Source organism: Diceros bicornis, chromosome 4, assembly GCF_020826845.1.
Source record: "Diceros bicornis minor isolate mBicDic1 chromosome 4, mDicBic1.mat.cur, whole genome shotgun sequence".
Lineage (NCBI taxonomy): Eukaryota > Metazoa > Chordata > Mammalia > Perissodactyla > Rhinocerotidae > Diceros > Diceros bicornis.
This window is the reverse complement of record NC_080743.1, coordinates 92546991-92571694: the sequence shown is the minus strand read 5'-3', so window position 1 is coordinate 92571694 and position 24704 is coordinate 92546991. Positions and strand designations below refer to the sequence as shown.

Below are 24704 nucleotides of genomic sequence, written 5' to 3'. Positions count from 1 at the left end.
CATCTGTACTCATCTTCCTCTATTTTGTATATGGGATGCCACCACAGCATAGCTTGATGAGTGGTATGTAGGTCCATGCCCGGGATCCGAACCTGCAAACCCCAGGCTGCCGAAGCCAAGCACAGGAACTTAACCACTACACTACCAGGCTGACCCCATAGTTATTTTTTATGCTTTCCTTCCTTTTATCTTTAGGTTAGCAAACAATTATAAAATTATTCTCATAGAGAGGTGCAGTTTTCTGATTTTGTCTGTCTATCTCCTTGCTCAAAGCTTTGTAAACCTTTTCCTTTTTGTTTTAGATATGAAGGCTTTCTTGATCATTTCTTGTGGGGGGGGTGCATCTTGTAGTGATCAACTCCCTCAGCTTTTGTTTATCTGGTAAAGTTTTTATTTCTCCATCATATCTGAAGGATAGTTTCACTAGATAGAGTATTCTTGGCTGAAAGTTTTTGTCTTTCAGCATTTTGAATAAATCATTCCACTCTCTGCTAGCCTATAAGGTTTCTGCTGAGAAATCCACTGAACGCCTGATAGGGGTTCCTTTGTAGGTTATTTTCTTCTGCCTTGCTGCCCTTACTACTTTTTCCTTTTCATTGATTTTGCCAGTTTTACTGAAAATGCCTTGGAGAAGGTCTTTTTGCATTGATGTAATTAGGAGTTCTATTGGCTTCATTACTTGTAATTCTAGTTCCTTCCCCAGGTTTGGGAAGTTCTCAGCTATTATTTCTTTGAACAAGCTCTCTGCTCCTTTCTCCCTGTCTTCTCCCTCTGGAATACTTATAATCCTTATGTTGCATTTCCTAATTGAATTGGGTATTTCTCAAAGAGTTTCTTCATTTCTTTTTAGTCTTCGTTCTCTCCTCCCCTCTATCTGAAGCATTTCTATATTTCTGTCCTCTAAATTACTAATTCTTTCCTCCATAATGTCAGCTCTGTTTTTTAAGGATTCTAGGTTGTTTTCTATCTCATTCATTGTGTTCTTCATCTCCAGCATTTCTGTTTGGTTTTTTTTTTTTTAGAGTTTCAGTCTCTTTTCTGAAGAATTCCTTCTGCTCCTTATTCCCAAGTTCATTGAACTATCATTCTGAGTTTTCTTGTAACTCGTTGAGTTTCTTTATGATGACTATTTTGAGTTTTCTGTCATTTAGATTGTAAATTTCTGTGACTTCAGGATTGGTTTCTTGAGACTTTTCATTTTCCTTCTGGTCTGGAGTGTTAATGTATTTCTTCATGGTGTTTGATCGAGTGGACCTTTGCTGACGCATAGTGGTAGTATCTGCTTGCAAATTCCGCCTGCCACCACTGGGGGCGTGAGAGACAGGAGCTGTGTTTTCTGAACCCACAGCATCCATTGGAAGTTGTGCCTATAGGGCTCTCTGTGTTTGCCCACTGACCGCCACTGCTTCACACACGCAGGCCTAGGCGTTCTGGTGCAGAATTGCTGCCCTGGCTGACCGGCTGAGCTGCTGTGCCAGATGCGGGGGAGGGTCACTTTCTTTCAAGCATGTGATCCCACGCGATCTCACTCTGCACTCACTGGCAGCCCACCTGGGCTGCTCGGCTTGGTGGGGGCACCCATGTGATGGCTGAGCTGCCTCGGTATGGAACTTCCCACAGGCTGGTAAGCAACTCTGAGAGTGAAAGCATTCCTGCAGAGGGCTGCCTGTTCTCCCGTCTCCTCTCAGAGTCACGCACCAGCTGCTGCATGAGGTCATGTGCCCTAGATCACTGCCACTGGGGAGGGGGAGGAGATCTGCTTACTCCTTCCACTACTTTCCAGGGATCCAGACATATGGCTGTGTGGCTCTCTCAGACATCCTGTTGTGCTGAGTGCATGTCCTCTGTTGGTTAGTGAATGACCTTTTTGTTGTATATTGGGGGGAGAGACTAAGGGATCAGCTCACTCCACCATGATGCTGACGTCACTCCCTCCCCAGCACTCCCTGCTCCAGGCTTTATTTTGCACTTGATTGTTTAAAGGATTTTGAGTAGAGGAGTGGCATAATCTGACTTTTCTAAAGGATCACTTGGTTGTTTAGAGAAGAGAATATAAACTGGCAAAGGTGGAAGCAAGAAGACCACTTATGAGGCTATTATAAAAAAGAGTGAGGATAGCCTGAAGTAGAGTGCGGCTAGTGGAGATGTAGAGAAATAGCTGGATTCTAGGTATTATTTGGAGGTAGAATGACAGGAAATTGCTGATGAATTGGATTTAAGGGTGTGTGGAAGGAAAGGAGCTCCAAGATTTTTGACATGAGTGACTAGAAGAATGCAGTTGCCTTTTATTAATGTGGGGAAGACTAGAGAAGAGACATGTATGAGAAGGTAGAGAGTCAAGGAGTCAGTTTTAGATATGTCATTGAGATATATTAAGATTGAGTGATAATAAGACATTCATACGGATCTGATGTTAGAACTTATCCAGGTAGGAGATAAAGATCCTTTCACATATGAGTGATGGGAGATTAGATGAGCTCCCCAAAGAATGTGTACAGAGAGCAGAGAGGACCAGAACTTTGGAGAATGACCATATATAAGAGAATTCCTTCCAAGTTTGCAAACCAGACAGTTGATAAGAGTATAGAAATTACCCGTTAGTGAAAGTCAGAATCTCTACTAATGCAGTAATAAAGCACAGGGCTTTTTTTTGCTATCGTTTGTTCTTTTAAAAGAAAAAAGTAGATATATAGAAATTAACTTCCATATTGTACATAGGAGAGATAAAAAATTGTTTACATCTGAGTTCAACAGTACCATCTTTATGTACATAATTAAAGTTGCAACAAAAATGCTTTAATTTCAATCTGCACTATCAGTATTATAATAGGAACTTTTGAATTGATCTTGTCTTTAATTGTGATTCTCTTTTAAAGAAGCTTAATTGTACCACTGTTAACCAGGTGATTTATATTTTCAGCATCTATTGTGTACAGGCACCATTAAGCACTGTGATCAAAAGCTTACTTGAGGGCCGGCCCAGTGGCTTAGCGGTTAAGTGCACGCGCTCCGCTACTGGCGGCCTGGGTTCGGATCCCGGGCGCGCACTGATGCACCGCCTCTCCGGCCATGCTGGGGCCGCGTTCCACATACGGCAACTAGAAGGATGTGCAGCTATGACATACAACTGTCTACTGGGGCTTTGGGGGAAAAAAAGGAGGAGGATTGGCAATAGATGTTAGCTCAGAGCTGGTCTTCCTCAGCAAAAAAAGAGGAGGATTAGCACAGATGTTAGCTCAGGGCTGATCTTCCTCACCAAAAAAAAAAAAAAGATCTCCAATTAAAAGCTTACTTGATTGTTTATGTTGGTGGTGAAAGTTATCCTTTAACTGCTCAGCTTTATGTTTTAGTCTTTAAATTGTCAGGCATAAACAGTGCTGTTTCTACCAGCTGTCAGGAATTACGAAGAGTTTATACTCTAGAATACAGAATCACCTGTGGGCTGAAGCCAAGCATAGAAAGATTGAATTTATAAGTACTTTGGAAAAACAGGTTGCTATTGGAGAAAGGAAGAACCGTATTCTTTGTTTTCAGGTTATGACTTTGTAATGTAAATGCAGTTTCTTCTTCCCAAAATGTGCTTTAGATTCTCCTCTCCTTCCCAGGGCACTTTTTCAACACTAGTGCTTTGTTATAGTACTGTAGTTCTCATCAGTGCTACAGCTTTGAGGGTGGTAAAGTGCTATTGTTCCTTGCAGGCCAGATATTAGACTATCTCAATATAGGCATAGATGATTAGCCTCTGAGATGCACATGAGTGGCCTAAAGCCCAGTGATCAGAATGCTGGAGTCACCTACCCCCCTTTTAAATAAGATGATACCTGTGGAAGAATTATTTGTTAGAAGACTGCTTTGTGAGTATAGGATCAGAAACAGAAATATAATGATCTGGAGCATGAGTGTAGGGTATTTCACCAAAGCTCTGGGAAAACCCAACGTGATATCCCTACTACTGTGTAGTAACCTGACAGTTCATGCCAGTCAGGTCTAGGATCTTTCCAGTATAAACAAATACTTTACCAATTTTGCCTTTCTGAACCACATTTTTTATCCTTTTTGCCCTCCTTCCAGTTATTCATGTATCTCCCCTTCTAGATAATTAGGTTCTCTGATTGCCACTTTGTACTTTATATTCCTTTAATTTTCCTCAGTTCATAACAAAATACTTTGTAAATTATATGCAATTAGTAAATATTTGTTAAAAGGATAATTACCATCTTAACTGAGAGGCATAGATTCTCTTTTCTCTGCATGTTGATAGATACAATGTGATGATTATGAAAATCCAAATATCTTAGTTCTGATTATTTGTCAATAATTTAAGTTTGTGGCATTTACCTAGTAAGTTAGCACCTGAATTTCTGCATAAGAAAGATGAATATAAGGTATAAATTTGCTTCTCTTATGTATTATCTGGAATAACTTTTTAAAATGTAATAAACCCTTGACTATGTTTTAGAAATATTTAAAGATAATTCTGAAAATTTCTTAGACCATTTCAGTTGTTTTTAGCTAGAAAAGACTTAGGTTCAGTTTTGTTATGCTTATTTTCTTAAACCTGAAATTCATTTTGTAGGCCTCTTTTACCAAGTTTCTTGTCTCTTATAATAGTCAATGATGAAGTTCTTTATGATGACTGGATCAAAAAAAAATCTGCATTTAGTGCAGCTTCTTAGGCTTTTAAAAAAGAGTTGTACAGAAATTTGGATAATCCATAAGAAAAAAACCAAAATCTTATTTTGAATTGGTAAATAATCCTACAACCCCCCCCCCCAGCATTCACATGAATCACAGTTATTAAATATTTACAGTACCTCAGGAGATAGCTGTGGTTTATCCAAAAGCATCAGGAGACCTGCTCTACTATTGAAAGCTTCATGATTTTGAGCAAGTCATCTAACCAAATCAGTTTTTTCATCTGTTAAAGGAAGGTATTACGTTAGATGATCCAGTGATCCATTCTGTTCCAAATCTAGATCTCCACTCTTCAAGCTGGGTAACAGACTATGCCAAGCAAGGCAGGGCAGTTTTTGTATTTAAAGACTTGTGAAGAACATCAGCCTGTAAAATGTACAAACACATATATACCCTGATCCTATAATGCAGTGTTTATCAAATTTAAGAAATTTGTAGATCTCCCCTTTTTTTCATCTCCCTTTTTAAAGGAAAATAATTCTTACAGCCTCTCAAGAGTATGTCCTTTACCACAGTTCGGGTAACACGTACTTAAATATACAGGAAATGCCCAAATTACAGACTTCCTAAATCTATATATACAGGTAGCTCCCTAAGCTCCAGCCATCACCCCTCCCAAAAGCCACCAAAACAACAGCAACTAGAAATCTTAGAGCAGTCCCAAAATGAGAGATGTTCTTTTCCTTCTCCTTATAGCTCTTGACCCTTGTGGCTTGGGACTTCAAAACTCAGGTCAGAACACTATGTCACTGTCTTTTAAACTTTTTTGCTATAACCTACAGCTTACGAAGGGACCCAATTATACAAATATATATGAATTTATATGTGTACAAACATACACACAATTGAAACATACTTAACTAAATGGAATGTATGCCAATATTTTTTCTTCTGTTTCATTTTTTAGTGCTTCTTGTGATGACTGAATTGATTTTACAACTAAACCTAGCCCCCATTTACAGCACTGTTACTATAGAAAAATACAAACCTCCAAACAGCCAATATAAAATTAAACTTTTAGAAAAGTATTAGTTTGTAAAGTGAGGAATGTCTATATGGATCTCTACATTTCTTTTATGATTACAGTAAAAATTCATTGATTCTGATTTGGCAGGAGCAATTGGACACATATATAGCATTTTTAAACAAATGAGGCTTATTGTCACATTTAATATCTCTAGCCCCAAATTAGTCTAACAAAATCTTTGTCTGGAGGCTCTTAAGAGTCCTGCTAAATAAATAAATATTTCACCTGCCATTTTCTTTACCACTTTAATGTTCATACACTGTGACGAAAGGATTTCTAAGTAAAAATAAACTTGAATCCAGACTTGCTGAATTATCATTAATTCAAAATTCACTTAAATATTAATTGAAACACATTAACTTAGGTTGGATTTTTAATATGAATAAGCATAACCACCTTATCTGAAAGGAATGTAGATAAGTTCTGTTACTACAATAGCTACAATTTAAAATGGTTAATATGTAGCAAGCACTGAACTCAAAGCTTTTATCTACATTATCTCCTTTACTCCTTGCCTTAGGTAGATACTTACCCATTTTAGAGCTAAAGAAACTCAGGATTAGAGAGGAAAAGTAACTTGTCCAGTAATTGTCAGTACTAGGATTCCAATCCACATCCATCTGATTCCAGAGAGTGCTTTGAAACTTTATGGTAGCTATAGCTGTAAAGACTCAAATAAATATAAAAATTATAAAACAGAATAGCCGTAGTACCCAACTGTCAGAACTATTAGACTTGGGGGAAAAAAAGAAAAGAAAAAAAAATTTTTTTTTTTTTTGAGGAAGATCAGCCCTGAGCTAACATCCATGCTAATCCTCGTCTTTTTGCTGAGGAAGACCGGCTCTGAGCTAACATCCATTGCCAATCCTCCTCCTTTTTTTTTTTTCCCCCAAAGCCCCAGTAGATAGTTGTATGTTATAGTTGCACATCCTTCCAATTGCCGTATGTGGGACGGGGCCTCAGCATGGCTGGAGAAGCGGTGCGTCGGTGCGCGCCTGGGGTCCGAACCCGGGCCGCCAGTAGCGGAGCGCACGCATTTAACCACTAAGCCACGGGGCCGGCCCAAGAAAAGAAATCTTAATTTAAGATGCTGTAAATGTTTTAAGGCATCTTTGGTTTGACTTAGTCCAACTTATGCAGGAGAAGTAGTTTTCATTCTTCATTTCTCTCTATGAATGGCTTCTAAAATATTTAATTTGATTCTTTCTCTTTTTAGGAAGAAACTAATGTGATTAACCACAAAATTATTTACTATATTTCCACACTCATAAAACACACAGTTGATTTAATAACAACTTTTTACAGATGTAAATATTGCATTAAACATATGCAAAGCTTTTCTTACTGACAGTATAGCACATATTTATCCACATAATTAATACCTCAGTTTTCTTCAATATCACAAAGTTTGATTCTAAGCTTTCTTCTCTCACAGACTAAAGGATCCTCTGAATTATGTCTAGCCGTCAGCAATTATCCATAGCATCCCAGTGACACAGTACTTTTTGTAACCTGTGCTTGTGATTTTTTTCTTTCCTTTTTTTAGTTTAGTTTTGTTTTGTTTTTTACTTCTTTAGAACCATTGTGATTGACTCTGTAAACTGAAAACTATGCATCTTAGAATGAAGGAAAAATAGTACTACGTATAAAGTTAATTTTTTGGACCCTGGCCTATTTTCCTTCTGAACTTTTCATGCAACATGAGCTATATTTTATAGATTTTTGTGCTGAACCTTAGAGAAATTTAAAATATCACCCAGTGATAATGAGAAATAAACATTTCTGTGTTTTAGAAAAATAATAAATATCAAGATTTTGGTTAAGCTAGATTAAGGAATTAAAGTCCATAGGTCTGTTTTGCGCAGAGAGAGAATGATTTACAAATGTTTTTTATAAATTCATATTAATGTATTGCAGGCAATTATAAAAGATGTAGCCTAAGACAGTCTAGTCTGACTATTTCTGAGATGAAAAAAGAATTGTCCTTTATTTTATGGGAGTGCATAGTGAAAGTGCTCTGACTCACAATTCATACTGTTCATTCTTTGAGAGACTTTAAGAAAGTTTATGTGTTCTAGAGTTCTTAGAAAGGGAGCTCTTTGGGGGCCTAGTTCTCTCTTTTGGTTACCTGTAGGTTTGCGCATCTCTTGACTTATGATGAACACTTGATGGCAGGAGTGAGTTTCTAATAATATTGCCATCTTCTCTTCTCTCCCCTGCCCCCATTCTGTAGGTGTACCAACATTCGACCAGGAGAGACTGGAATGGATGTAACAAGCCGCTGCACCCTTGGAGACCCCAACAAACTGCCAGAAGGGGTTCCCCAACCTGCCCGCATGCCCTATATCTCAGACAAGCACCCTCGACAAACCTTGGAAGTGATTAACCTTCTAAGAAAGCACCGGGAGCTATGCGATGTGGTGCTAGTTGTGGGCGCTAAGAAGATATATGCCCATCGAGTCATTTTGTCAGCCTGTAGTCCCTACTTCCGAGCTATGTTTACAGGAGAATTGGCAGAGAGCCGTCAGACAGAAGTAGTGATCCGAGACATAGATGAGAGGGCTATGGAACTACTGATTGACTTTGCGTATACCTCCCAGATAACTGTGGAAGAGGGCAATGTTCAGACCCTTCTGCCAGCTGCTTGCCTCCTCCAGCTGGCAGAAATACAGGAAGCCTGCTGTGAATTCTTAAAGAGACAGTTAGATCCTTCTAATTGCCTGGGCATTCGGGCTTTTGCTGACACACATTCATGTCGTGAGTTGCTAAGGATAGCAGACAAGTTCACTCAACATAACTTTCAAGAGGTAAGTTGTACCTGGTGGTCTGAATGCATTCTTAACCTATTTGTCAGGAGAGCAATATGGGTTCACAATCTGCTAACTAACACAAACCTGGTTGGGTATTTATTTCTGATTCTAACTCATAATATCAAAGAAATAAATTGTTATAAATTCTAAGCCTGGTTTTTGTTTTAGAGGCCAATTTTGTGTTCTATCAGCAGAAGTTAAAGTTTAGGGATTGATTCTCCCTAGCCATATTCATAAAAAGCTAGTTTGTAAGACAGAATACAGTTTATTAAATTCATAAGGAGATCTGTGTCTGATAGCATACCTGGTATCAGTCATTTGCATGAAGCATTTCCTTCCTGATTATATGGATTGTTCATTAGAATTATAGATTAGAGGTTATTTGGTAAACTAATAATCAGAAAAAATAAGATTAGATATTATCAAAAGAATTTTTCATTAATCCTGTAATTTTTCATTTATTCATTCATTTAATAAATATTTGTAAAGCTACTGTGTTTCAGCCACTATGCTTGGGAACAGAGGCTACAATAGTGAACAAGATGCCTAGAGTGTCTGTTCTCATGGAGTTTATAATCTAGCCGGGAAGATAGCCGTTGAATGCATAATTACACTTAATAGGTGCTACAAAGAAGCAGCCCTGGATGATTTAACAGTGTATTACAAAAAAATTTAACTTTGGTTCTGGAACAGCTTATGCAAAATTCTGAGACATGAAGAAACATAACTAATTTGAGGAATTAAAAGAAAGCCAGTGAGATCCAGAGAGCAAAAGGGAGGATGTTACACAGTGATTTTACAGAAAGAACAGAGCCAGATGACGCTGGAGTTAATAGACCATCTTAAGAATTTGAAATTTAATCTTAGAAGCAATAGAAAACCATTAAAGCGTTTTACACCAAGGAAGGACATGGTCCATTTTACACTTTAATATCACTCTTCTGTCCACCAGGATAAGCTCCAATGGATCAAAGATTTAAAAATACAAAATGAAACTGTGAAAATATTAGAAGATGACACAGAGCAATTCCTTTACAATCCTAAAGCAAAGAAGGCCTTTCTAATTGACCAAACCAGAAGGCATAGAAGAAACTATTGATAGATTTGACTACATAAAAATAAAAAATTTCTGCATGGTGAAACAAAACAACAGTAATAAGACAAAAGTCAAAGACAAACTGGGGGAAAATATTTGCAACTCATATCACAGACAGTAATCTCCTTAATACACCAAGAGCTCCTCTGGTCAATAACCTAGACCAATGGCCTAACAGAAAAAAGGGCAGTAAACAAGAAATTCAGATTGCCCTTAAATGTATGAAAATCTGCTCAAGATGTTCATAATTACTAAAACACGAATTAAAACTATACCAAAGTACTATTTTTGTGTGTGTATGTGTGTGTGTGTGAGGGAGATTGGCCCTGCCAGTCTTCCTCTTTTTTGCTGAGGAATATTGGCCCTGAGCTAACGTCCATGCCCACCTTCCTCTATTTTATACATGGGGCACTGCCACAGCATGGCTTGATGAGTGGTGTATAGGTCCGCACCTAGGATCCAAACCTGCGAACCCTGGGAACGCACGAACTTAACCACTACGCCACCGGGCCAGCCCCTCCAAAGTACTATTTTTTAATCTATCAGGTTACAAATTTATAACCTATCAAATTACAAATGTCCAGAAATTTGATTGCACACCCTGTTGACAAGGCCATGGAGAAATAGCTATATTACTAGTGTGAGTATAAATTGATACAACCCCTTTGAAAGGAGATTTGGCAGCATCTCTCAAAATTACACACTTTTTGCACACACTGACTCAGCAATCCCATTTCTGGGAATTTGTACTACAAATGCACTGGAGAGGGGAACAGTTTGAGGAGGTAAGATCATGAGTTCTGTTCTAGATGTATTCTGTTTGAGATGCCTGTGAGATATCTAAATAGAGATATTGAGTAGGCCACTGTTTATATGAGTCTGTATCTTAGAAGAGAGGTTAGGCTGAGATTAAACTTTAGGAGTCATCAGCATAGTAATTAAGTCATAGTAATTAGACTGTGGCTTCATCCTTTTTCAGCAAGATTTAACCCAGAAGCCATAAAAGAAAAGATTGATAAATTTGATTGCATAAAAATTTTAAAACTTTTTTATAACAAAAAAGCACCATAAACAAGGTAAAAAAATCAATGCCAATGAGATCACCTCGTGGAGAGAGAAGAGCCTTACAAATTTTTCCAGTATTGAAGGATAGTTAGTAAAAGAGCAAGAGCAACTGGCAAAGGAAACTAGGAATAACTAGAGAAAAGAGAAGAGGATATGCTAGAATAGCCAGGAAGTTTCTGAAAATTAATATTGGAGCCATTGGCTTTAAGATATATTAAAACATTACAAACATTTTGGTACTAGAAAGGAACACATCAGTGGAGCTGAAAAGAGTCCGGACGTAGATGTTTCAAATCACGGAAGGAAAGTGGAATTGTTTAATAAATGTAATTAGGAAAACTGGTGATTTGGGTGAAAAAATAAACTCTTTAAACAGATGAAATTCCCAATGGATAAATAAGTTAAACCTTAAAAAAAGGAAATACTACAAGTTCTAAAAGATAACATTAGTAGGCTGGGGGTAAAAATGGCCTTTCTAAGCAGGATATAACCCAGAAGCCATAAAGATTAATAAATTTGATTGCATAAAAATAAAAATTTTTGTTCTGTATGACAACAACAAAAAAAGCACCATAAACTAAATGAAAAAATCAGCGCCAAACTCAGAAAACCTATTTGGAGCATACATGACAGAAAAAACACTAATTCCCATAAAACTAATACAAATTCAATGTGAAAAACCATGAAAAACACAACAGAAAAGTAGGCAAAGGATATGAATAAGCAATGTGTAAAAAAGAGATATTCAAATATAAAATAAACTTATGGAAGGCTACCCTTACACGTAATTAAACATACGTCAAAACAAGATGCAATTTTTTAACGTATCAGATTGAAAAAATAATTTTTTAACTTTATTTGAAAATTCAAATTTATAAGAAATAGTAAGAAAAAGAGAAAAGTTGCATGTAACCTTTACCCAGATTCACCGGTTGTTAATATTTTGCCACATTTGCTATCATTCTCTCCTTGTTATGTATTTTTCTCCAAACAATTTGAGAGTATATTGCATTCGTCATATTCCTTTATTTCTGAACACTTCAGTGTGTGTTTTCTAAAACCAAGGACATTCTTTTATATATAATTCTCTTACCACAGTTCAGGTATCAAATTCAGGAAATTTAACATTGATAAAAGTATTATTATCTAATTCATAGTCCAGATTCCAGTTTCACCAATTGTCTCAGTATTGTCTTTTATAACAATTTTTTTCCAGTCCAGGATCCAGAGCAGGATCATGCATTGCATTTAGTTGTCATGTCTTTTGAGTTCTTGATAATCTGGAGCACTTCTCTCCACCTTCAAGAGTATAGGCTGGTTACATTGTAGAATGTCCCTCAGGCTGAATTTGTCTGATGTTTCCTCATGCATAGCTTCAGGTTATACATTTTGACAGGAATACTACGTAAGTGATATTTTGTCCTTCTCAGTGCATCACATCAGGAGGTATGTGATGTCTATTTGTTCCATTACTGATTGTTAACTTAAATCACTTAGTTAAGTTTTTATTTTCCCTTTTGTAATTAGAACTTTTAGGGAGAGATGCTTTGAATTCATGTCAATATCCTGTTCCTCATCAAACTGTCACTCACATATTTTAGCAGTTCTTACTATGATGGTTGCAAAATGGTGATTTAAAAAAAAACAACTCCATTTTTCTATCTACATTGCTGTATAGAAGAATTTTCCTTGTTTTGATTGATTGATTGATTGATTAGCATTATGGACTCATAGACTCTTATTCTAGTCAGTGGATTATAGTCCTTTGTTGCCATTTATTATTTTGGTGCTTTATAGTCTGGTTTTTCCTTCCTGTGTTTACTTTTGCAAATTAAGCAGATGTATATATGTTTTCTTATTTCCATTTCTTTCCTACACAGAAGGTAGCATTCTATATATTCTCTGTTGCACTTTGCCTTTTACTTAATGTATTCTGGAATTCATTCATAGACATCATAGTTCATAAAAGTCTTCCTTGTTCTCTCTTCACAGCTGCTTTGTTCTCCTTATGTGGATGTACCAGTTTGTTGCAATCAGTCTCCTATGTCTGAGCATTTAAATAGTGTTCAGTATTTTGCCATTACAAATAATGCTGCAATCGATAGCCTTGTGTATGAATATTTCAGTATTGTTGGAGGTTTATCTTCAGGATAAATTCCTAGAAATGAGATTGCAGGGCCAAAGATTAACTGCATATGTAATTTTGTTAAATATCACCAAATTCCCCTCTGTAGGGATTAAACCATTCTGACCAGAAGTATATCAGGGTGACTGTTCCCTCACAGCCTCTCCAAAAGAATATATTGTCAACCTTTTGAATTGTTGCCAGGCTGATAGATGAGAAAACGAATCTCAGTGTGGTTTTAATTTGCATTTCTCATAAAAGTAAAGTTGAATATCTTTACATATGTTTAAAGGCCATTTTTATATAATTTTTTTGAATGTCTGTTAATACCTTTTGCCCATTTTTCTATTCGATTTTTGGTCTTTTTTTTCCTCAATGTTTTAAAGTTCTCTGTATATTAACAGGGATAGCCTTTTATCTGTGATACGTGTTATAAACTTTTTTTCCCAGTTTGCATTTGCCTTTCAACTCTGCTTATGGTATTTTTGGTCATGCGAAAGTTGTTGTTGTTGTTGTTGTTGTTAAGGTTGTAAGTCTTTTCCTTTATTGCATCTGGATTTTGAAGCACAGTTTGAAAGCCTTCCCCTACACCCAGGTTATCTTGCATATGGTGTAAAATGTGGACTTATTACAATATCTTTTTCTAAATGGCTATCTAGTCCCAATACTATTTATTTAAAAGTCTCTTTTTGCCTCAGTGATTTGAGATATCTTTATTTTATACTAAATTTCTGTATGTGCTTGGTTTTGGACCTTCTACTGTAGGCCATCTATCAGTACCACACTGTTTTCTACAATGTTTTAATTATTGAGGCTTAGTAGTATATTTTAATACATAGTAGGACTAGTATCCCCCATGTAACTTTTTTTTTCAGTGTTTCCATAACTTTCTTGTGTGTTTATTTTTCCAAATGAACTTAATATCACCTTATCCAGCTCTAAGAAAAAAACTCATTAGTATATTTATTGGGATTCTATTAATTTATTATGAGTTAACTTAAGAAGAACAATTATTTTTATGAAGTTGAGTTATCCTATCCAAGAATGAGAGGTGTCTTTCCATTTCTTCAATTCTATTTTTGTATCTCTTGGGAGTGATTTGTAGTTTTCTTCATTTAGGTTTTGTACATTTCTTCTTAAGTTTATTTCTAAGTATATTTTTTGTTGCTATTGTAAATAGGTTTTTATCCTCCATTATATCTTCTAACCACTTAATCCTTAATGTACATGTAAGCTACCTTACTGAATTTTTTTATTCTTTGAATTACTTTTACCATTGATTCTTTAGAGTTTTCTGAGCATCCTGTCATATCATATGCATGTTAATAGTTTTATCTCTTCTTTTCCAATTGTTAATGCCTCTAATTGTTTTTTTTCTCTAGTTGCTTAGGTTAATACTTCTAGTAAAATGTTAAATAGTAATGGAAATATTGGACATATTTCCTTTGTTTCTGGCGTTACTAGGAATGCCTCTGGTGTTTTCCCATTATGTACTGGCTTTGAGGTGTGAATATTTTATCATGTTAAGGAAGTATCCATGTCCAACAATTCCTTTTTCCTTGGATGCTTTTTATTAGGAATGGTGTTGAATTTTGTCAAGGGCCTTTAATTTTCTTCTTAAACCCATTATTAATATGAATTACATTAATGGAATCCTAAAATTGAAGCATCTTTGTATTCTTGGTATACATCTTTTGGTCATGGTGTACTGGTAATGTGATGTTGGAATCTATCTGCTAATATTTTATTTAGTGTTTTTATATCAATATTCATAAGCAATATTAGTCTTTAATTTTCTTGTGCTATCTTTATCATATTAGATATAAATGTTATACTTCATGAAAATGAGTTAGAAGTTTTTCTTCATGTTCTATGCTTTGAAACAATTTATACAACATTAAAACTATGTAGTCTCTGAAAGTTTGGTAGAATTTCCCTGTGAAACCATCTCAGCTTAGTGCTTTTTTTGTGAGTTTATTGATAATTTTCTCTATTTCTTCTATGAAATTTTCTTTCTCTACTAGGATCAATTTCGGTAAACTATATTTCCCTAGAAAATTATCAATTTCATCTAGTTTTCAAATTTATCTGTATAGAGGTACACAAAGTAATCTCTTCTAATTTTTAAGTTTCTGTATCAGTGGTTATGAACATCTAGCTATACTGATCAAGGAAAAAAAGGAGAGAAGACACAAATTACCAGTATCAGAAATAAAAGAGAGGACATCACTACAAATCTCTCAGTCATTAAAAAGGATAATAAGGGAATATTATGAACAACATTTTGCCAATGAACTCAACAACTGAGATGAAATGGACAAATTCTTTGAAAAACACCAATTACAAAAACTGACTCAAGAAGAAAACTAGAACAACCCTATGTGTATGAAAGAAATTGAATTCATAATTTAAAAATGCCAGTCTCAGGTGGTGAATTCTATCAAACATTTAAGGAAGAAATAATACTACTCCTACACAAAATCTTTCAGCAAAAGGAGGAGGAGGTTGCCAAATATAAGGACAAAATCACCCTGATATCAAAACCACAAATGCTATGAGAAAACTAGAGATCAATATCCCTCATGAATTTAAATATAAAAAGAGGAACACACCATGGCTAAATGGAGTTGTACCTCACTAAAGTTAATAGTCAATATTTTATAGTCACACAATTTCTCATTCAAAATAATCTAACTTCTTCACATACCTTCTTTAACAGACTTGACTCTTAATTTCATTACACTATTTTCAAACATCAAATCCACTCTCCAAAAATAAAGATTTGCCATCACTAAGAATTTCCAAAATAATTTTCCAAAGTCATTGGACCCCTGATTAAAAATTTCCTGCTTTAGAGCCTTTTGGCATGATGGTAATGTTCTATATCTTGATTGTGGTCATGGTTACATGAATGTATACATTTATCAAAAACTCACTGAACTATACATTTAAAATAAATAAAGTTGATTTTAAAAAATTTTCGGCTTTAACCAAAGCTTGTGTTTTGATGTAAGGCAGTTTCAAATATCTGAAGAATATCCTTAACAGTCAAGAAAGTTTTGGAATCCCTTCCAGTTCTAACTGTGTCTCCAAAGTGAACCTGGCCCATACCATAATGAAATCCCAGTGAGGAAACCTTACCCCTGTTCAAGGACTAGAATGGTTCTGTGTAGATCCAAAAAAACTCACTATGTGGGGCTTAAAATTTGTGACTAGTTTAAATTATTTTTAAACCTAAATCTATATTTAATTTCCTTCTATTTCATTAGACCTAGCTTAAGTCATACAGTGTTACTCTTGCCCATAAACATAAATTTAAAAATTGTCTTTCAGCTCAACAGTAAGTTCACCATTCACTTCTGTTAGAACAAATCTACATGACTTTGCTTATTCATTCTTGTTGTTTTCAGCTTCATTCATTCTTCAAATTACATCTACATTCATCTGAGGAAACTAAAAGTAAGCTCATTACCATAATAGTGTGGGACTTAAAATTCAAATCTCTTGTAAACTCTTATTGTAAAAAGCAGATACTTTAATGCATTGTTTTCTTAACCTGGTTGGTTGGTTCAAGAATAGACTTCAGTGCTAGATTGCCCTAATGGTAGATCATTAATATCTTGTTGGTGGAAAAAGAAGTGACATTTTAACCAGATTTTGTTTATCAAAAGTATTATTTTTACTCTTTTCTGTTAGTGCCAAACAAATATTTTCTCACATAGATTTTCATGTCTTCTTGCCATTTAATGTTTCCAGTAAGTGACTTGTTAATATCATGATGGTTTATTATTAAACTTTAAACTTGCTGATCGTTGATATTTACATAACATTTTGTTTATAATCACTAAGTTGGGAAAAAAATTATACTCTGACAAAGATCTGAAAAGATGTTAAGGTACTTCACAAAGATATATGATACCATACTTGTACTTAAGTAAAGAAACAGAGTGAAAAGAAAATAAGATACAGCCATGGCTAAAGTTTTGCATGCTGTGAAGGCCAGCACACTTAATTTGGAGCTATCTTCCAAATTTGGCCCTTGACTTTATAGCCCCCAACATTGGGTTACCAGATAAAATACAGGGTGCTCAGTTAAATTTAAATTTCAGATGAACAACAAATAATTTTTATTATAAGTATGTCCTGTATTTTTATTTGCTAAATGTTTTATTTGCTTACCTTGCCACAGAGAGTACAAAGCAGCCATTCTAACTACTAAGTTACCTGGCTAAGCAACCTCAGGTAAAATTTAAAGGTTACCTATTTAATTTCCTGAATCCCAGAAGGTCTCTCACTAAGATGATTTGAAGACTTCTGCCATACAAATTGAAGTGCTCGTTAGTATTTTCCACTATAAGTACAGCTAACCTTTTAACCCTTAACTGTTTTATTTTGAGATTTGCATTTTTTCTAATGTACTTGGGGAAAACATTTTTAATCAGATATTCAAATTGTTATGGCTTAAATTGTATCTTGCTAAATATTCTGACTTTTCGATGACCCTGAAGATAACCCCGTCCCAAGAGAATACAGCATCTTCATTAGAGGTCACACATAGGAATTTGAGCTCTTAACCACATCCTTCCTGCACTAATAGACATCACATGTAGCACCATCTTCTGAATGAGAGAACAAACCACATGGAGCATAGCAGTGACTGTGTCCCTCCTCTGCCTCCCTTTTACTCTACACACTGATGACAAAATTTATGAGCTCTTGGGATTTGTGGCTGGACTGCACAACAGGGTGATATCCTTGTTGCCATTTCATCTCCATCCTGACAGTTCCCTAGCCTCGGGTAAAGATAAATTATTGATGTGTTTGTAATTGCTCACTGATGTACATATATCGGAGTGGTTTGGTCCTCAGAGGTTTTCCTGAGTCTCTCTCCTCATTTTATTCCTTCTTGCGTGTAGAATTGCTGACACCCTCTTCGTTTTTTAAGCTGGCCCCTTGGTGTTTCTGCCCTAGACCCTGCCCTTTCAGCAACTAATCTCCCTCTGAAAGCTTCATAATTTTTTTATATGCCTCCTATATTTCTAGAGTTATAGTTTGGTATTAGTTTAGTTTATTTTGAATATAAATTTTTATTTTTTTTACTTCATTTTAGAAAAAAAGATGTCATTTTTCTTAAATTGCTTGAATCACAAATTATTTTTCCTAAATTTTTTTATTATTTATTTATTTATTTATTTATTTTTCCCCCAAAGCCCCAGTAGATAGTTCTATGTCATAGTTGCACATCCTTCTAGTTGCTGTATGTGGGACGCGGCCTCAGCATGGCCGGACAAGCGGTGCGTCGGTGCGCGCCTGGGATCCAAACCCGGGCCGCCAGCAGCGGAGCGCGCGCCCTTAACCGCTAAGCCATGGGGCCGGCCCTTTCCTAAATTTTAATTGTCCTCTGTACTCTCCTTTGTTCTCTTTTTTTTTAATTAATTAACTTTATTTTTTAGAGCAGTTTTAGGTTCACAGCAAAATTAAGCAGAAAGTACAGAGTTCCCATATACCCCGTATCCACACACACACAACCTCCCCTCCCACCCCATCAGTATCCCGCACCAAAGGTACGTTTGTTACAACTGATGAGCCTACATTAACACATCATTATGAAAGTCCATAATTTACATTAGGATTCACTCTTGGTGTTATATATTCTATGGGTTTTGATAAATGTATGATACGTATCCACCATTGTAGTAGATCATACAGGACAGTTTCATTGTCCTAAAAATCCTCTGTGCTCTGCCTATCTTTGTCCCCTTTTTAAACTTTTCTTTTCCTCTGGTACTATTTTAAATTTCAGTTCCATTGTGGAATAGAGCTGTGCCCTGTGACTCTGAAGAAAAATATTGAGATAATAAATTAAATATGATGACAGGGTTTTTTTTTTATTGTTACCTAACTTTGAACAGGTGATGGAAAGTGAAGAGTTCATGTTGCTTCCAGCCAATCAACTCATTGATATAATATCTAGTGATGAACTAAACGTTCGCAGTGAAGAACAGGTGTTCAATGCAGTGATGGCCTGGGTCAAATACAGTATTCAAGAAAGACGTCCTCAGTTACCCCAGGTATGGTGGAAATGCTTCTCTAAGTAACTCTTTTGTACTGGATGTAATAATGTGTATTTGACTTGCAAAAAAGAAACAGTGTCACTGTCTCTTATATTAGACTGTAATAAAGACCATTTGTTTCTGAATAATCAAGGAGATAGGTGTTTAGAAGCATTTTAAGTGTTTATCGTTGTACACTTTTTGCTTCTTTGCTTCCTTTTTATTTTGCCTCAACTGTAGGTTTGATCTATAGCACAAGTCAGAACCTAAATGGTACAAAATGAACAAAAGAAAGCAAGGATGGCAATTATCGTGCTTCCCTTCCTTATGGCTTGGAAATCCCACCACATTTTGAAGAGTAAAGGGATGATATGCAGCATAAGTGGTCACTAAACAGAATGTTCAATGTTCTTGTTTTTTTGTTGTTTTGTTTGGTTTTTATTTGTTGTTTTTTTTTTTGCTCAAGAAGATTCTCCCTGAGCTAACATCTATTGCCAGTCTTCCTCTTTTTTTGCTTGAAGAAGATTAGTGCTGAGCTAACACCTGTGCCAGTCTTTCTGTATTTTGTATATGGGTCACCACCACAGCATGGCTGACGAGTGGTGTAGGTTTGCGTCTGGGGTCCAAACTCGCTAACCAGCGCTGCCGAAGCAGAGCACGCTGAACCTAATGATTACGCCATGGGGCCAGCCCCTCAATGTTCTTGTTTTTATGACTATAGTCTTTAGCAATTTAATAGGATATTCTTCTGGATTGTTAATTAGAGTCTAGTTATATAAGCTAATTGTAGAAGAGCTTATAACATATTGCTGAAAGCTTAAAGTAGCATTCTAAAGTGATATTAGTGTGGTTTCAGTTTTCTGATTATTCTAATTACTGAATTGGTGGTTAGAATAAATTTAACTTAGTTTTAGTAGTTATGCCTTTCCTCCTTCTTCGTTATTTATTATTAGATCCTAAAACAATTGGAAACACAATAGGGGAGCATGGGTTATGTAGTCTCTTGAATATCTTGCAAATGGGAGCTCGTGCTTTTAACAGTGTTTATTATCTCCTAGGTGCTGCAGCATGTTCGTCTGCCTTTGCTTAGTCCCAAGTTCCTGGTGGGCACCGTAGGCTCTGATCCCCTCATCAAAAGTGATGAAGAATGCAGGTATGAATGGCTCTGAATGGGAAAAATCAACAGCTAAGCATTCCTGCTTTCTCCTAATTTCCTTATTTGTATTGCTTCCTAAATATTGTATTTCTTAGTGCTGAAACCAACGCAATATTTAACAGATTTTTCTTCTGGGTTAGGGTCAAGAGGAGGAGATGGAAGAAGAGAGGACTGAACTTCTCGTATTCTATTCCATTAGTTTTTTATGTGTGGTGCTTATTGGTGTAGAAGTGGCAATAAAGAGGTAGATTTCTAAGATTTTAATGCAAGCTTGAATTTGAAGATGCAATTCTCAGCTAATATATTTTTTCTTGAGATAAATTAAATAATGCTGTTGACTCTGTCATAAAGTGTGGGAGGAACACTTTTTCATTCCATTACATATGGCTAGTTAGGGAACAGGACCGGCCTTGCCGTCTGAGATTACGGACAGAGTTCAAGGTCTACTACACTCCTAAAAGAGCTGAGGCAAGATTTCCACTGGAGCTTGTTGAAGCAGATTTATCATGATTTTTGATTGAAAGAATCTCTAGGGGGCCGGCCCCGTGGCTTAGCGGTTAAGTGCGCGCGCTCCCCTACTGGTGGCCCAGGTTCGGATCCCAGGCACACACCAACACACTGCTTCTCTGGCCGTGCTGAGATGGCGTCCCACATACAGCAACTAGAAGGATGTGCAGCTGTGACGTACAACTATCTACTGGGGCTTTGGGGAAAAAAAGGAGGAGGATTGGCAATAGATGTTGGCTCAGGGCCGGTCTTCCTCAGCAAAAAGAGGAGGATTGGCATGGATGTTAGCTCAGGGCTGATCTTCCTCACAAAAAAAAAAAGAAACCCTAAATGCTTTTACAAAGCAAACAAACACACAAAACACCTGTTTTATTGGGCTATCTCTGTAATATATACAAAATTTAATAAATTACTTTTCCCAATTTGACACAGTTTAAGATTTAAGTTCAAATCTGAAACCATATAATGCTTGTAATTGTTTTTTCCCAGCATGTTCCATACATAAAAATGAAAGAGTAAGTCAGGGGCTGGCCCCATGGCTTAGCGGTTAAGTGCACGCTCTCTGCTACTGGCGGCTCGGGTTCGGATCCCGGGCACACACCGACACACTGCTTCTCCGGCCATGCTGAGGCCGTGTCCCACATACAGCAACTAGAAGGATGTGCAGCTATAACATACAACTATCTACTGGGGCTTTGGGGAAAAAAATAAATAAAATTAAAAAAAAAAAAAAAAGAGCAAGTCAATACTCAGAACTCCTTAGACTACACTGACCTTTGGGTCTCCCTTAGTGATTAAAAACACTTGTTCTGGAATTAGGACTCTGTAGAACAGAGGTCCGACATGTAGATTCATTTGCATTTCTTCTATAATCTGAAGTCTGTCCCTTTAACAGGAAATGTTAGAGGGGATTTTAGATGTTTATCTTCTAAATTTAAAAAATTTAAATTTTTTAAATTTAAAAAAATGGTAATTAAGTTTCCCAAATATTTATAATAGCAGAAGAAAAACCATATGAATTATGGATGCTGAAATCTGAAGAACAATACAAAGGTACCCCTCCCTCATAAAACATAAAGCAGATTGTACTGATTCTGATGCAGAAAGGTACTTATGAAGGCACTTTGAAAAGAAGCCCCTTCCTAATATCCTGACCTCACTGTTTACTGGCTTGTGACCTTAGACAAGTTACTTTAAGCTCTTTCTGCTACAGTTCTTCATCTATAAAGTAGAGATTGTAATAATAGGACCTATTCCATAGGGCTGTGGTGGAGATTCAATAAGTTAATATTTATTAAGCCCTTAAAACAGGGACGAGCACATTGCTGTAAGTGTTGTCATTGTTGTTGTTACTATTAATTTTGTGTTGGCTGCTAAGTATTAGCTCTATAGTACTCTTTCTAGGAACTCCTGAACAAGTTAATTAAAAACCAGGTATTAGGAGATCACAGTCTGTTTTTAAGGCTGGGGAAGCTAGAAAAAGCTCTTGGTCAACCACTTGGGTTTTTTTTTGGTTTTAGTTTGTTTTTGTTTTTAAGATAAACTCAGAAGGGGCCTTAGCAAAGCCATATAATGAAAGTGCATTATTGGGTCATGCCTGGGACTGGTCTAGCAGGAGTAAATTATTTCTCTTTATAACATAAAATAACTAGAGAAATGAAAATATCATGTAGTTTAGGAAACACTTTCAGAGTTGAGAGAAAACAAAGTAACAGATTGAATTTGTGCTAATCAGGCACTGAATCACTCAAAGGACTCAAGTCAAATAAGTACATATGTAAATAGTTTGTCTTAGGATATTGTATTTAACAAGTGTAATTACTAGGTTCTTCTCAATAAGTACCTTAATAGATAGAAAAAAATGTGTTCATCCTCAGTAGACTTGTTGAGAGTAAACCATTCATACAGTACCAAATAGCAAATTAATAATAAATGACAGTACAGTGTTTCTTTTTAACAATCCAATTTTTGACCTAGTTTTATTCCTTTAATTAATCCAGCAAATATCTAGTGCCATGGCTGATGTGCCACTTTGCCAGTATCCTGCAGAACCTAATAGAATTCATTAGAAAGCAGTAATTATGCAGGCTGGTGATTGAGTTGTAATTTTTAGATTCCCATAAGGTATTGTTGGCTGCAAGCATGTTGAGTCTTAGGCTAAATTTGCACTAAGATATGAAGTCGTGATGGAAGTACCAGTCAGTCAGTTCACAACTCACAGTGTGACTGGCATCATTGCTCTTATGTTTGTGGCCCTTTTAATATTGGCTGGCTGTTTATGATTTGGTTTGATTTATGCTTGCTCTCCTTTGCCAATTTACATATTCCTAAACTACAATTTGATTAACAATGTTATTTAGACATTTAGAATAAAAGCAGAATTTTCTCCACAGAGACTTGGTAGATGAAGCTAAAAACTATCTCCTGTTGCCTCAAGAACGACCACTAATGCAAGGACCAAGGACAAGACCACGGAAACCTATCCGATGTGGAGAAGTACTCTTTGCAGGTGTGGATCTTAGTGTACTGTGAATAAACTGAATATTTTCCCACATAAGAAGATGTCATTTGAGTAGTGCTTTGGACAATGATGATATCCACTGTCATAAGAAACACATAATAATTTGTCATGTAGCTTGACTCTTAACTCATGAGCCAACTCTGGTATTCTCCAAGAGTGCTCTATTTTTATATAAATCTAAAAATGTCATGCAGTGGATGTTTTGTTAAAATGAGTAGTATGCATTAATTTATATACCAATGTGCAGGCCTCTTTATAATTACATGGAACTGTCAAAACACATTATATTGGGGCCTGCCCGGTGGTGTAGTGGTTAAGTTCGCACGCTCCAGTTCGGTGGCCTGGTGTTCGAGAGTTCGGATCCTGGGTGTGGACATACATGCTGCTCATCAAGCCATGCTACAGTGGCGTTCCATATGCAAAATGGAAGAAGATTGGCACAGATGTTACCTCAGGGACAGTCTTCCTCAAGCAAAAAGAGGAAGATTGGTAACAGATGTTATCTCAGGGCCTACCTTCCTCACCAAAAAAAAAAACCATTATCTTACATTAAACAGTTACACTCTTGCCTAGCTCTACTGAGCTAAATTGAGCCCAAGACAACCTGCTGTATCATTTAGCTCCTACTGTCAGCCCCTAAATCTCTGAGAACTTTCAATCTCAGGTGTTTCACTTCCGTCCATGTAAATTCAGCTCCCTTGTTCCCCTGAATAATAGCTTTCTTACTGTTTAGTAGAACTTCTTCTCACTAGTTCTGTCTTAATCCATTTGGCTGCTGTAACAGAAAACCATAGACTGGGTGGTTTATAAACCACAGAAATTTAGTTCTCACGGTTTTGCAGGCTGGAAAGTCCAAGATCAAGGCGCTGGCGGGTTTGGTGCCTGGTGAGGGCCCGCTTCCTGGTTCTTCATAGAAGGCCATCTTCTCAGTAGGTCCTCACATGGAGGAGCGGGCAAGAGAGTTCTCTGAGATCTCTTTTATAAGGGCACTAATCCCATTCATGAGGGCTCATTCAAGTTCTTTCTCTTCAAAATTTTTTTCAAATCCTGATTCATGGAGCTAACTGGAACATATTGTAGTCTTTGTATTTGAGCTCCCAAATTGTAGTAATTCTGTGGCTCCTTAGATGTAGTTATCTTCAGATTCTTTTGTCCCATTTTGATGTGTGAAATGTTCTGTTCCTTTTCATCAGGGAATTTCATGCAATTGCTGAGGCATAGTATCCTTTCCCGTCAGCCAAATCACTTGCCTATTTTTCTCTCCAATTTAATTTTCTCTTGGCATGTGAGAATATATTTTACCCTATATTTTTAGGAGGAAAATTTGATAATTTATGTTTTGAATTCTCTCTTAAAATTTTTTTATCTAAATTTCTTCATGTAGAGGATTACAACATTTCTTCAAGAAGAAAATTGATGCCAAGTTTTCTTTTTCTCTTTAATCCTCATAAGGCTTTTTCCTTCTTTTTTGAAAGCATTCCTTCATTCTTGTTTAGATTTCAGACTTAATTATTAATTCATCATGCACTGAAATCTCCCATACTCCCAGTGTCTTAATGTCTCTGTTTATTGTTATTAATAGATTGGTCATTTCTATTATCATTCTTATTTATTCCTATGACTTTCATTCCTATATATGCATGCACAGG

General features: G+C 36.2%; 1 protein-coding gene across 2 annotated transcripts in view; it reads left to right on the top strand.

The window, feature by feature from the left end:
• KLHL20 (kelch like family member 20) overlaps nt 1-24704 on the top strand; it is a 65542-nt gene that overhangs the window by 15818 nt on the left and 25020 nt on the right. For both annotated transcript variants that reach the window (XM_058540048.1, XM_058540049.1), the window contains 4 exons: nt 7956-8529; nt 18731-18889; nt 19930-20024; nt 22928-23043. In XM_058540048.1, the coding sequence (XP_058396031.1) occupies nt 7956-8529; nt 18731-18889; nt 19930-20024; nt 22928-23043 (944 nt within the window). The remainder of the gene's footprint in view (nt 1-7955; nt 8530-18730; nt 18890-19929; nt 20025-22927; nt 23044-24704) is intronic.